Here is a 15,622-nt window from a genome sequence, read left to right as displayed (position 1 = left end):
ACGTTCACATAATATCTTTTGAGTATTTTGAGAACCAGCCATGACTATTGCACACAGTATCCACTGCAACTATAGTGTACTACTTCTTGAATCTTACTGAGCAAAACAACAATGATGCAAGTTTCTATTTATAACTGACAGTTCTGGGATACGGCCGTCTAAGAAAGCATCATAGTACAGGTATAAATGGACACATTTGTGAACCAGGACGTGAATTTGATGGTTGTTTTTCTTGTCAGAATGCCCAGAGATGGGATAACCTGCCTTCCCCAGACTAATGCAAGGTAGAGCTGTTGGTGATTAAATGTCTCTGCTTTTTATCAGGGTGTCTGATTGCAAATCACATCCTTCCCACTGTTGTTTAATCCAGAGACGCAAATCCAACTGCAAAGAGTAAAGGCACTGACAGTGCTGAGTTGATTAGACGAACAAAGACGACGGGTATGTCAAAGCTAGACTCCATCTATTTTCTATCACTCATTCAGGGTCACGGGGGAGCTGGAGCCCATCCCAGCTGACACCGTGAGAGAAACATAGAGACAGCCTGAACTGGTTGCCAGTCAACCACACGGCAAATACAAACAGTCATTTCCACTCATGACCAGCAATTTCCACACTGTCCCTGTTCCGATGAGGAAAAAACTCCACATGAAGTGGTAGGTCTCTACAACAACTAATATTTGGTGGCATCATCTCACAAGGCAAACAAGGTTCTTAAAATACCCTTATCTAATAATCACAGCTATCAGGTATGTTTTGGTGACAATGGCTGTAAATGCTACTGTATGAATTCTGCAACATTCCACATCATATTAGTATTCAAAATCACCAAAAGCGTCTCTGGTGGTTGGCACAAGGATATTTTATGTGAAGGCTATACACAAACAAGCACACACACACACAAAGAAATGTGTGTCCTGCAGTGATTGCTGTCCCATGGTATCATGGGAGCTCAAACAGTGATTAGGCTGCTGATCAGATGACAAGCTGAGAAAGGCATTCGAGGCTGTCTTGAATTGCTCCAGTGCTCATTTGCTGACTTTAAGCTCCCATGAAAGATTGCAGCCGAGTGGAATCATGAACATAGGCACGATTGTGAATGTGACGTGTGTGCGCCCATCTGTGGTGATGTATCTGCATCTATTTGCAGGTGGCGTGTGTGTTTGTCCACCCGTCTGTTCACCAGCCTGCTTGACAGCAGCAGTGGCAGAACGTCTGAGCAAAGTAAACCCACCAGCGCCACACCACTTTACATCTTCTCGCCCGCCTCGCATTGCCCCTCATACTTCTCGGCACGCAGCCGGCGCTGAGATACTGCGTGAAATATTTAAGCGCGTAGCTGCAGTCAATAGCAGAACAACCTTGGAATCAATGTCATGCAAATAAAAGAGCGGGACAAAGACAGACACTGAGCGCAAACAGGAGGACAGACAGATGATCTGAAAGGGAGGGACGGAGGATGAGGGAAATGTAAGGATAAATGGAGTGGCAGGAGGGGGAGTCATCGAGATGAATGATGGCCTGAGTAAGAGTCACAAGTGTGCTGCTGCATGCATATACTGTGCCCTGCAGCACACACAACGTGTCTCAAACGTGACTCCCCTTCATTGAGTATGGTATAGGTTGGAGGGGTAGGGTGAGGGGGAGCAGCAGCAAGTAGGGAGGAGGGGAGAGGGAAGGCGGCGGTTGCTGATCACTGCAGTAGAGGAATTCCTCGTCTTGAATCAGGGGGTTGCCCCTCGCCGTACCCCTCCTCTCGCCGTCTAGCTCTCACTGAATCCTGATAAGCTGTTCTCAACATCTCTCTTCTCTCATCTGCACTGCGCTTTACCTTACACTGCATTTTACTGTACTTCCAGACGGTTGTGATCGATGCAAAATTTGAGGTCTTGGTTTACAGTGAAGTTGTTCAAACATTCAGTTATTGGGGCTTGTATGTATGTCACATAGAGACAAATCTAAACGATGCTTGGCATTATTATTTTTTTGGGGCATTTCAGACAAAATAATTCACCTTCTCCACTAAAAACAACCCTAACCTAAACCTTGACAGCTGAACTGAACACAAACTGACAAAGCAGTTTAAAATCTTCTCCCTCAGAATGCATCAGAACAAAAACCGTGTTGAAGAATCATGTCGCTGACATAATTCCCATTTCATGATGCCCTTGCGGGTATTTGCAGCACTCTGTCATTTATCTGCACAATGGCTGTATCCATCTATGTGCTAATACGCTTTTCTGGGCGGCAACATCCTGGATAACATGGCCGATTTCCCAAAGTGATTGGTGAATATTTCATACAGAATATACAAGAGCCCATGTTATTATCTATCGACGGTACGTTAGTGAAGCAAGCAGTGCTTATTCTTGCCATCACTGGAAATGGAAATTGCTTTAATATTAACCCTATTTATCGGACACTACACTTTGCTGGTTAGAGTCCGAAGACAAGGACAGATTTACAATCACTCAAATGGATATGGGGTCAATTTCCCAGCAGCCGAGTCATTAGGTACTCTATCGTGTTAGAATGATAGGAAATGCTAAACCACGGTCAAGGTAGAGTTAACCGAGAGGTCACACCGTAAAGATATAAATGCGGAGTACACAGTACATCGCCTAAAATTAGCCGACACACACACTTCACAATTTTGAGAACATATTCCGTGTGAATTGTAAGTTAAGAAAAAGCCAAACGGGGTTTATGAGCTATTAAATTAGAAAGGCAGTGTATCTACGGTCTCATGACTCTCATCACTCGTGAGAAGGAATGAAAGAAAACGAGACTCCCATTCATTAATCCAGTGAGGCAATGCAGTGTGTGTGTTGCTTTCCTCTGGTTGTTTCCAGATTTATTGCTCTTCCATATTACATTAAGGGACTGCTGAGTCTTATACTTTAAAATCTATTTTCAGTACACTTGCATTAGTACATAATTCACTATGTCTAAGAAATAAGCAAATGTCAACTAAACGAATGCAAGAAATAAACACAGGCCTTTTTGCAATAATAGGATGAACCACAGTTGTAGCTGTATGTATTTTTACTCAAGATTTCAAAACCGAATTCTGAAGAATATCCCATCATCATCTTTTCATACAATGGCTTTAGTTAGTTTACCCAAACGAAAGATTACAAAAGTGCTGCTTGTCAATTTATGCACGTTAAGACGACTGCACCAGAATTTTAAATAAACATAAAAATATCAATTTATCCTGTTTTGTACATATTGGCAGATCATTTCTATAATCCGGGGAATTTATGCCAATTGAAAATAAAGTCAAAAACATAAAAACAAAATGCACATTTAAAAGTTAAAAAATGTCTCAATTCCAAATCAGAAATAAGAAACTTTACTGCCGGTATTGCACTTAGCGTTACAGTTTGATTCAATTCGGATGTGTTTTTCAGTTCCATTGTTTGAGATCTGATGAGTACAATGAGAACAATCATTTCCTTCCGCTCAAGGGACCTTGCAGGCTCGACATGAATGCTGTAGGGTTAAAATGGAACAAAAAACAGAAACTAAACTAAATAAATCTGCTACCCAAAGATAAGACAACCCCTCTGCACTTGCTAGAGACCAAAAACAGAATTGTGTGTGAACGTTAACACAGTCAAACTTAAGCTGCGTCGTTGACAGACAATGAAATCTCTTGTCCTGTTCTTCAGCACCACCATATTACACCATCTCCGCTCACACGTTGCACAAACTGTTACAAATCATGGATTTAAGATTGTGACAACCTGATTTCTCTACTGCACTGCACAGTTGCCTGCGATTTGGCTAGTTCGAAAATCAAAAAGCCACAGCTGTTACTGCACGCAATAAACGAATAGATTAGTTCCATCTTAATTTGGTAAATTGGCTTTCGGACCCCGAGTATGCTTTGATTAATTAATGTCTACTCAAGCTTTGCATAATCCACAGGATAAACCCCTAGCTGTACATTAATTTTATACCATTTGAGCAGGAATCATAAACATCACGGCCAGTCGCCCACCTCACAAGACTTCTCCGCGCCTTCCTGGGACCGGCAACGTGAGAACCAGCTGCATTATTAAACAGCAAAACAGGCTTCCACGCCTGAAACCGCCGGTCCATTGTGAGATCCTCTTTGCTTAAATAATGTGTTTACACAGTATACACAATATGCCTGCATATAGACGTGCGTGGGAGCAGGTGTTTATTTTACACGCACGATATGACCCTTTTTGATCACTCATAGCAGATGGCACTTGCTGCTCATGTCCGTGATAATTGCATTGCGAGTCACGTAACTCTCAGCCCTTTTCCGAGCTACAGTGCCATAATGCACGGACGAACCAATGCCCCCCCCGCACTTCTTCATTCGCTCTTTCATCAATTCCCCTCCAAGATGAAGGATTTTCAAAGATACACGCCAATCCTGGCCTATACATAAACATCTCACACACTTGCTATTCCTTAGACTGGGTCCTTTATCTTAAGGTGATCCAACTCGGTTGCAGCTCACATAAAGCAAACACCTGGCATCGGAATCAATGCAGCTGAAGAAGCACTTTCAGTCCAATAATGCATTCCGAATTCCTTTTTCCCACCATTATCAGGAGCTTGAGGGGTATGCATCTAGCTTTTCTGCCAACTCGACTTAATTAGGACTATAATTTGGTCCTTGTAAAGTACTAATATGTAATCTATATGTGCTGACCTAGATTGTGACCAACTTTACATAGTCAAAAGTTGAGTATTGTTCAAACGGCTCCTCCCTGACTCCTCATCGCTTTGAGCATCTTCAGTGAGCAGCAATTTATTCAGCTGTCGCAGCTTGAGGCAACAAAGACTTTGTACAGAGGTTTACAAAAATGTTAAGGTTTTGGAAAGTCTTCCAAATCTGGTCTCCCTCTAGGTGTGACAAAACGAGCACCAAAAAAATACAACTGTGTAAAACATTCATTTTGGGATTTGTCAGGGGACATCCATCATGGCTGTTATTAAAACTTACGTTAGCATTAGGATATCACCAGTTTTCATCTGCAATGCTGATGGGTATATAATATGTCCTACTTTTCGCACTGCATCTCTGCCTTGCTTGCAAAACCTGATCCAATATTATTGACAGATAAAAGAAAACAAAAAAAGAAAAAATTTTAATTAATTGTAAGTGTTCGGGTTGTGATCAAAATAATTTGTCAACCCTAACAGTCAGTATTAGAAGCCTGTAAAGGACTTCTTTTTTTTTTTCCCCCACTATGTTGCTGTTCTGTATAATTGTGACAGACGCAAATTGGAGTAGTGTCCATGTGGATCAAAAATTATCCAAGGGGTGCTTGTTTCCACACTCTGAGTGCTACTTCCGCTTGTAGAAGCCAGCCACCGCGAACATTCACAGGCAGAAGAGGAGACAACCAAATGACAGCAGGAACGTGCTCGCACAATGGTGTCAATCCAACAAAAGTCGGGCAGGCCCGTGGTTCAGCAGTATGCGGAGCACGATGATTCAGATCTGTCCAACCAAGATCTGATTTGACCATGGCAAGAGAAATGCTGTAAGTTTGATCCATTTTGACAAAAGTATGAGATGTTAAGACACCCGGGAACTGTTTTTAATTGTGAACCAAATGCATAAGAATGCCTATGAGTTTCAGTGGACCTCTGAGTGTGTGCAAGGCTGACTAGGCAGACGACAGTACAGCATCCCACTTAAGGAAATATATTTCTCCTGAGGCCGAAGCTGCTCTTTATGAAGCAGAGCATTGGAATGTTCCTTTTGAGGAAACATTGACTGGGTTGCTTTTCATGACAGCCTAGTTCCAACGCCACAAAATGCCTTGGCCATGACTGAGGCAATAGAAGGCCTTTCTGTTACACCACTGATCCTCCATGCAAGATAAGACAACTCAAGAGTTCAGCAATCAATCAGCCTCAGTAGATGTCTGATTACATCACTTTGTGCTCAATGGAGAGAGAGAGAGAGAGAGAGAAAGTGCGAGAGACGCCTCGAAATCGGACTCCATGGAATTGCTGGCTGCTCTCTGCTTTCTGTGTCAGCAGCTTGGTCTAAGTTTTACTTCGCTCCAGTCCACATGGACGTGGTATAGCAAGCAGCAAGAAGTGTTGTAATTAACTGACATGGACTGGACCAGACACTGTGGAGGTGGCTGTGCATTTTTAATTTGGCACTTTCCCCATTGGAGGGATGGATGGCACAGATCTCATCACTCAGGCCGATGTGATACACATTATGTTACACTGCCAACAATAAAATACATTTGAGATGTGTAGAACTCAAATCGCAAAGAAATACCAGTCCAATTAGGATGGGACGGAATCCAAATTGCTTGCTAGTGGTACAGGGTGTGAAAAAGCGACATGATTTTAAAACGACTGTTCATAGGTCAAATAAGATGACAAATGCTTTAGTTGTTTATTACTATGGAAGATTATTATTTCCTTTTCTTGTTTTTTATATTGAAGCCATGCAACATGTGCCAACTTGCCAAGATGGATTCTGTAGGGCCTAAAATTGGCTGTTTATTTATCCTAATAGAAGCATTTGGCGAGTGAATATAACTTAACAATACCAACACCAATTACAGTAAGGTTGCTTCAAGGTGCCAAAATCATCCACAAAAATAACAAGGTGCCCAAAGCAGACCTTATTCCTTAGCATCCAAGTCAAATGGAGAGGCAACAGGGAGCAGAAATAAGGCAGAGGAGGCGTGATCCCTCACAGAAGCCAAGAATGGAGAAGACAAGTCACAACTTGAAGGAAATGTAAAAACATGTCCTGCATACTAATGCAGCCAATGGAAATACTGAGTCAGTGAGATATGAAGATGATGACTTTGTTCTAAGGATTATAGAGACTCACTTGCTAAATTTGAGGTCATTTAGGGCACATAAAAGGGGCAACAATGGAGGACACACTGAACTGAGATTAGAGGAAAGGGACAAATTTAATAATATACGTAGTTGAACTGTGGAGTTGGATCCGGCGCTAATCTCTACTGACTTCATTAGCCATTTTTCAGCCTTGTCAGTCCTCTTTGCCTCCTCCTGTGTGGTCTGTGTGCTGTGTTTTCCATCAGTCCCAAAGCTGGGGAAGCTGGAGCAAACACGTCACACTCACAGAAACAAAAAGGAGGCAATGAAATACTGTCCAAGACCCTTTTGCTGGATGAAAATTGGACTGCTTGCTTATTTGACTGGTGCACCCATTCTCTTCCGCATAAGTTCCGCTGAACTGCTTAGTAGTGAAAATATATATTTTTTTTTAATAACATTCAAGGCTTGTACAGTATTTCCTCCGTGACGTCAGCTCATTTTGCAAACTAACGCTGGAAAATGTAAACAGAACTCAACAGATATGAACCAAATTACTAATCTAGAAACAAGAAACAGTCAATCACTAATGTCATTAGACATCACAATGGGATCTCAGCTTTACAGCCCACTGTAGGCGTTTCTAAGCAGTCAAGTGTTTGTTCCCATGTGACATGACGGAATAATCAATTTCATTTCAAACTCAATGCCTAGTAGAACAACATGGTCAAGGTGCAGTTTGGCTATGCAAAACTTACCGAGGTCATTTAGATTGAGAGTAATATGACAAATATATTTTTTCATATTTCACTGCTAACATTGACAAACAAAGAAAATTGAATTTTATCTCATTCATTCCCCAAGAAAGCACTGTGCAGATTTATAGAAATGAACCTTCAGAGTCAGCAAGAAATTCCGATCAATCTGTTCTTGGGGATTTCACTGTCAACTCCCAATTTGAGCTGCACACACCGTGACATATAAATTGGTGTAAAAACAGCACCAGGCTGCACAAATAACAAATGGACCACTTTTGAGCAACACCTTTCTACCTAACAAGGACATACATTCGGTATTTTTATTTTTTTACATTTCAAAACATTGCACAAGTGTTTTATTAACATGCTGGGAAACACCTTCATCAAAATACCTCAAGGGTTAAGAACATTAACACACTTTATGCACCCTATGATTTGTTTGGCTGAAATTAGGCCCGATGTCATGCAAAAGAGTCATCCCGACATACGGCTGGGCTAATGGCATCTATTGATTTTGTTATTTCTAATAACGGATAATGTATTTTCCGATATCGATTCTCTGGAAAATTGTGTTCTGAATTCAACTCATGTTCAGGTTGACTAGCAGACTAAAATAAATGGGACTTTTTTGCTCTGACGTTCTACAAAAATATAAACAGGACTAACCCTTTGGCTTTGACAAAGCAAAACATACAAAGCTAAAAATGTCTACCCGTAGCGAAAGGCAGGGCTCTTACTCAAAAGCTAAATAAAATAAAAGTCAGGGTCTCGAATGAGAAATATTTGAAGACATTTATTTATGGCCCATCAAACCAAATGTCAGAGAACACGAAAGCAAGACGAGTAGAAATGCACACTATAAACTTTGATAAGAAAATGGGGAGAGACATATGGTTCACTACTTGTGTACTGAATGGCAAGTGCAGTATATCAACCGAATGGAAAACTGAAGCCATTGTTCTCTGCAACTAATTTGCTTACTCTTCCAAATAATGATGGACCCTGAAAGATTTGTTTGTGTGTATTTTCTAAAAATTATCTTCCTTACTACCAGGAAGAAAGAGCTCTCAAATCTCATGAGTCAATTTAAAAGAGCCTGTTAAACATTTACTTTGTGTGCCCAACCCACATTATGATGTCTATCAATTGCATTTCTCTCTTTGACGTCATCTATAGTCGGAATTATCAGACAAAAACCCAACAAGCTTCCTGAAGCCAAATACTTCCTCATTCAGCTTTCACTCCTTCCAAGAACTGAGTCATGGATGGCTCAAAGAAGTCAGCGTGTGAATGGTTGTGTGCGTGTGTGTGTAGCTATCAACCAGTAAGTCTCACGGGAAACTGCAGTGAAATTGATGCATGCCAAGTAGCGACACGTGGATGGATGGATTGGGAGCATCTGCCTTTGCCAAGGGGAAGATAAGTGCTGATGCTGCAGTAATGGAGTGATGGAGAAGGATGATGATGGAATAGAAAGGGAGAAATAGCAAAAAAGGTGAAAACAATACAGGTGGTGTAACAGGCAGAGCTAGAATTGACAATTTCAAGGTGAACTGACCTTCACTCAGGTTGATATATAATATTACAGCTTTGCTGATTGGCCCAACGCTCACAATAAGCCCTGGCAAGGAAAACACTCCCACCTGAACCTCCTGTGTCTCCTCCTTAAATAAACAGCTATCCTCTCTGGGGGCAATGTGTCAGGGGAGAGGCACACATAGGTGTTGACCCTCTCAATATTTTTATTTGTTTTTTAAATACAATGATTACAACACATATAGACGGGGGGGAATCCAGATTTTTTTTTCTGAACCTCCAATTTCCATAAAGAGTAAAATCAAATGAGAATGACATTTTAAATACACCTTAGTGTTCCAGGTACATGCCAGGGTGCTTGGCTAGGTGTCCTAAACACTTTTTGCAAAGAAAATATCATTTTAACAAACATGATCCCAACTCTAGCCCAAACATGAAACACTGCTACATAGGAAACACTACAAAAGGGGGTATTAGGTTGTCGATTAATTGCTCTTCAAGAATTTAATCGAGCCTTGAAGCTATTAAAGTGAAATGAGGTGCATTCGTTGGCTGCAACTAGTAAAAGTGTAATATTTTCAATCTTAAGTAGCTTGTGGCATAAAGAAGGGCCGAAATTCATAAGAAATTTATCATTCAACCACAGCAATAAGAATGTTCTTCAACAATTTCACCAATGACGTGTAAATAACACCTTTTACCACCCATTTTTTGTTCTTTAACTTAGGCATAGCTTTGGTGATAAGATTATTTTTTCCTATTACCCAGCAGGAGGAGAAAACCATTCCTCTGTTGTCATTTTCCAACTACACCTAATGCAGTTAAATGTAAACACATGCCGAGGGTAACATGCGCTCATTTGTCATTGTACAATGGCCCCAACCCCCCGTCCATTTTATTGGCCAATGAGACAAAATACACATGTGCCCCACGAAAAATAAAGCACAGTCGCTCACTCCCACAAAGCCAATGTACACGCACGAGTAAGCATTGCTGGGCTAATGCACTATACAGAGCAAAACTGTAAACACCCAAAGACACAAATATCCTGTTCTCATAAAAATTTCAAACTGGTTTGTGAACCTTATATTGGTGAAAAACATGCCCTCTTGAATTTGAGTTGATTTTAGAATATCAATTAATTGTTAATTCATTGTCAAAACAAAAACATATTGAAAATAATAATAATAATTGCTCTAAAAGAATATCAAATACAAACCTTAAAATGTTGCTTCAACTGTCAGGATAGTCATACCAGACTCATACAAGGCTTGGTAATGTCAAAATTGTGCCAATTTTTATATTTCTGATTTTCATGTTAAAAATCCATATGAAAAAAGAAATAAATGAATAAATAAATACTAACCTGCGGGGATAGGGCAGTGGGAGGCTGAGTGAAAAGTGTAGAGTGGGCTGCTGACCGAAGGCCATGCGCTCTCCTGACAGTCTGGCGCGTGATTGGCGCAGACAGTACCTCCTGCTAAAAAGACAACATGGGAAGAGGAAGAAATAAATTAGCCAACATCTCTCATCATCAGCTCAAATTGGAAATAAAGTGGCTGTGATGTAGCAAAGTTAAACACCAGAAGGGTTTACAGTAGCTTCGTCAAAAGAGGATTAAAATAATGAAGCGTGAAAGTGGATGCTGTTCGCGTCCCTCTTCTCGTCGTAGACTACAGTGGTTGACTTTTTGCTGCAATTTAAATACGTCATGTGGTTGCAAAAGTCTGTGCAATATGTTAGCAAGCAACCCATCTGGGTGTATTTCCATTATTCAAACTCAAAGTTTACAGTAAATATACTCAGTTACCAAACTGAATGAAAGACCTCTCATGACTATTACAAATATATACCAGTGTCTGCGTTTTGTCTTTTTATTCCCTGGAGGTCTGATGACAAATCAATTTGGTGCAACATTGCAACCTCTAAAGTCTAATGTCTGAGGAATGGATGATTTCTATTTCCACGATTTGCTCGGGGATGAGGTCGACCAGCATCCCGGAACGGAATGTGTTTGACCTTAGAAGAATGATAAACAGCAGCAATCAGTTTTAAAAACTTTGCCGGTACATTTTAAGGGCATGTTATATCACGTTTGTCAGTAAAGTAACACATAGGCTGTGCAGAACATTACAGGTTCAGACTTTATCCCTAATAAATTGAATAACACTGAATGAAATGAAAGGACTACAGCTACTTCAGAACTTGTTGTGCTCCACACAGTGACAATGATGCAATGTACAAGAAATGAAAATTCCCGAAAGAAAAGAACAAATGTTCACAATAAATAATCTCTATCACTAATGCTGCACTGGATAAAAAAAGCTACAAATTGCAGTTTTTAAGAATATTTGTAATTGAGAGTATTCATCTGTAGACTTGCAATAAAGACAGTTGCTTATTTGCGTGAATACGAATCTAAAATAGAATGCTGCACCTTATCCGATCCATGAGTGATTTCAGTGCAGGCAATATTCAGTCAACCATAAAAGGCTTTACACATAAAATATTCAAGACTAAGAATGTTAAGGTAAAGTGAATCTCATTTTTTGCACAGTTCATCAAGTTCTTATTAGTTACAGAGGACTGACACTTGCTGGAAAAGACCACAAGAAAAAAGGTGCCTTGTGACACATTGGTCCACTAGTTCAATTATAGTCTGGTATGAATAAAAACAAAACACTTTGTAATACATATTAGTGATCACAGTACAGTATTGAGTTCAGTAGAAAAAAAAGACTGATGTTCGTAACATATCCAGGCTGGACAAATATTAAGACTGTAAAACGGGATATCTGGAGATACCATAGGTATGACAAATTTCCTTATTGCAACTCAATGTACCATTAAAATTCTTTTAAAGGTATTTTAAAGAGTATTCATGGGTTTCATGGCCAGCTCATGGTTGTATTTATGGTTCACGACGGATAGCTATTCACACGAGCTTTCCAAGTTCACCTTAATTCACTATTGGTAATCATATAAAGGCAGTTGGCGCAGATTGTCAAAACATATGTAACTGCATTGATTTAAAAAATCCTTGCAAAAAGCTAAAACAAGTTATTGTTATATTGAACCAAGACTATACTCACAGCTAAAGTGCAGCAAGTCACAGTGCATAGGCAAATGTGACTTTATTGTTAGAAAATCCATCATACATTCAACGGTTCAATACCGCTGAAGTTGGAACACTAGTGAGAATCGATGATTGTTTGCCTTGCCAATGACTTGAAGCAAAGACTATGAGGTAGCCAGTTAATGGAAGCTTTTCGATTATAAATCACAAATGTGTTAGCAGGACTTGGAAAATAAACTACAGCAACTTCCTTTGACCCGGGCTACTAGACAATTCAATGCATGGCCGCTCTACCAGGACACTACACTCAAGCTCACCATTAAGATAAGCAGTGAACCTTGGTACTATGATCAAGTGTTGCTGCAGGATTATTGCTTCTTTCTTATCTATTTTAGGTCAGGCATACTGCATCAACGCTCACATGGGGCGTGCCTTCAAACCTCCAGTGACTAACAACGGTGACTATAAACAAGACAGGAGACTCTCTTCTAGTTTAATCCTATGAAGGAACAACTTAACACGAGAATGTCAATGTGGTTCAAGCAATGCAATAAAATTAGCGACTGCTTTCTTCCCAAGTGTGGAATACAACATGTGAAATGTGTGGGGGGGTATCAAGTATGACCTATCTGCACCATCAGGCCTGTGGGCCACGGAGAGGAGGACCAATCTATTTCTGGACATTTGAGTGTCACAGAAGACAGCAGCTGTTCTCTCTAGATACCTGCTCTACAACAAACCAAGTGGACTCATACAGCTATCCATACACGTACAAAAAACACGCCTCAGTCTCTTGACCCGAGAGAAGCAGTAGATTCGCTTTTCTTCTTATATGGAACCAACAAGGTCTGAACATTTCCTCCTGGAGTGGTAAGTGAACTGCAAGGTTTAAGGATGGGACAATGTCCTCAAAGTCACTGTCAGTGGTTCTGTCCACAGACTGAAGTTTCGGATTTAGATTTGCAATTCAAAGACTTGTATTAATGCATTTGTTTCCAAGTGACTTCACCTAAATTCCAAGTTGTATGCCCCAAGAGATTTGACTGGAACTTGTAATTTCTTAGGTGGTTAGATTAGTCTTTGGTTCAGCTCAGCAGCACATACACTATTAAAATTTTACAGTCACATACCAAAGTCAAGATACATGGAATGCTGAGATAGAAAGCAGACCAAGGTTTACAATCCTAACAGTGGTGAGTTGAACTCAACCATACCGGCATGGTGGAAAAGGGGCTGCAGAGAACATGCCATGAGAGTCAAACACTTGTCGGAGCCTGACATCTATTTGTGGTAGAAACCACCAGGTCATATTAGGCTAGTAGAGGTAGAAGCTTCTGAGAGTATCATTCACTCATTCATTGATCTACTGTATCGCTCATTCTCACGAGGGTTGAGGGCGTACCGGAGCCTATCCCAAAAGTCTTAGGGTGGTAGGCAGGGGACACCCTGAACTGGTCGAGAGTAATTGCAGACAACTTAACAGGAACGGTCTTGCTTCCTAGTTAAGCAATCACAAAGAGCAACCAAGTTTGTAGAAGGAAGCCTTTATCATATTCTCTTGTCTTCATTTTCTCAAATGCACGCACTTACTACTGACAAAAGTTTGACATTAGTCTGCAATTTCAGCATTGCTGCAAAGGCTCTTGGTGATAATGCAGAAGAAATATTACCTGCGTGATAAATGTGCTTTCTTATCCAACCATCTCTCTTTTTTCCTATCTTTCAGTTCTTTCAGTTATTACTCATTCACCATCCCCACACTTGTAAGGGAAAAGCAGTTACCCTGCTGGAGAAGAGGAAAGATGGCTGGCAGGCCAAAGGCAATCACACAGACCACAGAGAAGAGAATTAAGAGAGGATGACAGAAGTGGGGAAAGGAAGAGAAAAATGGTATTTCCAGCACATTAAGCACTTAGAGTAAAACTAGACAAAAGAGGCTGGGTGACTGACTGTTGAGTCACCGCTAGCCAATGATGACATTTGGAGCAGAGGAGAATTGATCCGGTCAGAGGGGTTTCCCTGGAAGTTTACTGATGACAAAAAGGCACTCAAGAAAACAAAACACCACGTACACCAAGGGGGTCTGAAGGACACAAGTTGAATTTTCATCAATGAAAAGCTAATCAACTTTAGTTCATTGAGAAGTGCATGCAGTATGCGGGGACACCAGTTGCCCATCCCAGATGTAGAACATAAACTATTCTAGAAAGTTGTAGTTGGAAAAGGAACCACATATCCAACCAGACAGAAGGGGAGATGGGTGCATCATCAGTATCGGGCTTCACAAGTTATCACCCAACAAACATGGAGACACCCACCCACGCACATGTGTGATGTAATCACAACTTTCATGCATACGCACATAGAAGAATCGGGGTCATGGATGCGAGCGTGCAGGGAAGAGGCTGGCAGCTTAGCATCACTCACTGCAGTGCTGATAAATGGGCACACTCCAGACTGCTTTCATTGATAATGGAAACGAGTAACTTATGAGGATTCTGGCCAGGTGTGTGATGAACAAAAGAAAAATAAGAGGCAAGCAGACAAAAAACAGCCCTTGTGCCATTCAATCATTTCCCAATGTATTCCTCATGGTGTCATCGGAAAACATCCTTATCAAATCATAAAGTTGGAAAGGACAATTTACCCAAAAACAACAAAACAAACTCCTCTGACTGAATTCCGTGCAGTACCGTGTTGATTTTATATAGGGTTCCTCGGGGCTTTTAAGGAAGGATCAGCTCAATATGAAAAAGGGAAGGACAGCAACTATTTAGAAAAGACCTGGGAGGCATCTAAAAACATTGCAAGGAATTTGCAGTGTGTTTAATTTCATACAAAAGGCACAAACACACCCCTCCGGCCACCCGGATGAAGCTGAAGATCATCAGAATGCAAAAGTGTAGATTTGAGCGGAAAGCACACAAAAGTAAACAAGTGAAAGCATAATAGAAATGAGTTATACAGATGGGTTATAAATTGTGGCTTCATACACGTCTGCTGCAAATGTTTTTACAAAGCACCCGTCCTCAACATCACCTGCTGACTGCCACCGCCACAGTTCATCGCCAAGGTCGTTTGAATATATCCACGGTGCATGAAATCAGCTATCAACATTCTCTGGATCTACGTCGGTCTAATTCGACATATGAAAGACTTGTGTTGACTCAAAATAGTCTGCCGTGATATAATAATTCTGGATTTATGTTGTTGATATGTTAACCATCTACTCCCGAGGGTTTGTGGAGTAAGCATATGTAAGTATGACACGATGAATCTGCGTTCTAACTTAAGTTGACCACATAAATCTCATTTTATTGCTTTCTCTCTGCTGAGCTGACATATTATGTTGGATGGCTCCCTTCGGAATAAGATTCAATTCAGAAGACATATCTACTCACGTTCACATTCACTGAACGTACCATCGCACCCACCGTGGCAATCA

At 40.7% G+C, this 15,622-nt stretch overlaps 1 protein-coding gene across 4 annotated transcripts in view; it reads right to left on the bottom strand.

Annotated features, from left to right (window-relative positions):
- Positions 1–15,622, bottom strand: part of mcu (mitochondrial calcium uniporter) — a 35,190-nt gene that overhangs the window by 9,405 nt on the left and 10,163 nt on the right. For 2 of the 4 annotated variants that reach the window (XM_088385988.1, XM_088385987.1), the window contains exon 2: positions 10,468–10,581. In XM_088385988.1, coding sequence (XP_088242114.1) covers positions 10,468–10,581 — 114 coding nt within the window. Of the gene's footprint in view, positions 1–10,467; positions 10,582–15,216; positions 15,259–15,622 lie in introns of those variants that run through there. The other 2 variants (XM_088385990.1, XM_088385989.1) reach the window with 2 other exon arrangements.

This window comes from Syngnathus floridae, chromosome 9, assembly GCF_059516105.1.
Source record: "Syngnathus floridae isolate MCC-2025c chromosome 9, RoL_Sflo_1.0, whole genome shotgun sequence".
In the NCBI taxonomy this organism is placed as follows: domain Eukaryota; kingdom Metazoa; phylum Chordata; class Actinopteri; order Syngnathiformes; family Syngnathidae; genus Syngnathus; species Syngnathus floridae.
Note: the sequence above shows the minus strand (reverse complement) of the source record. Positions and strands in the feature narration are given on the sequence as shown.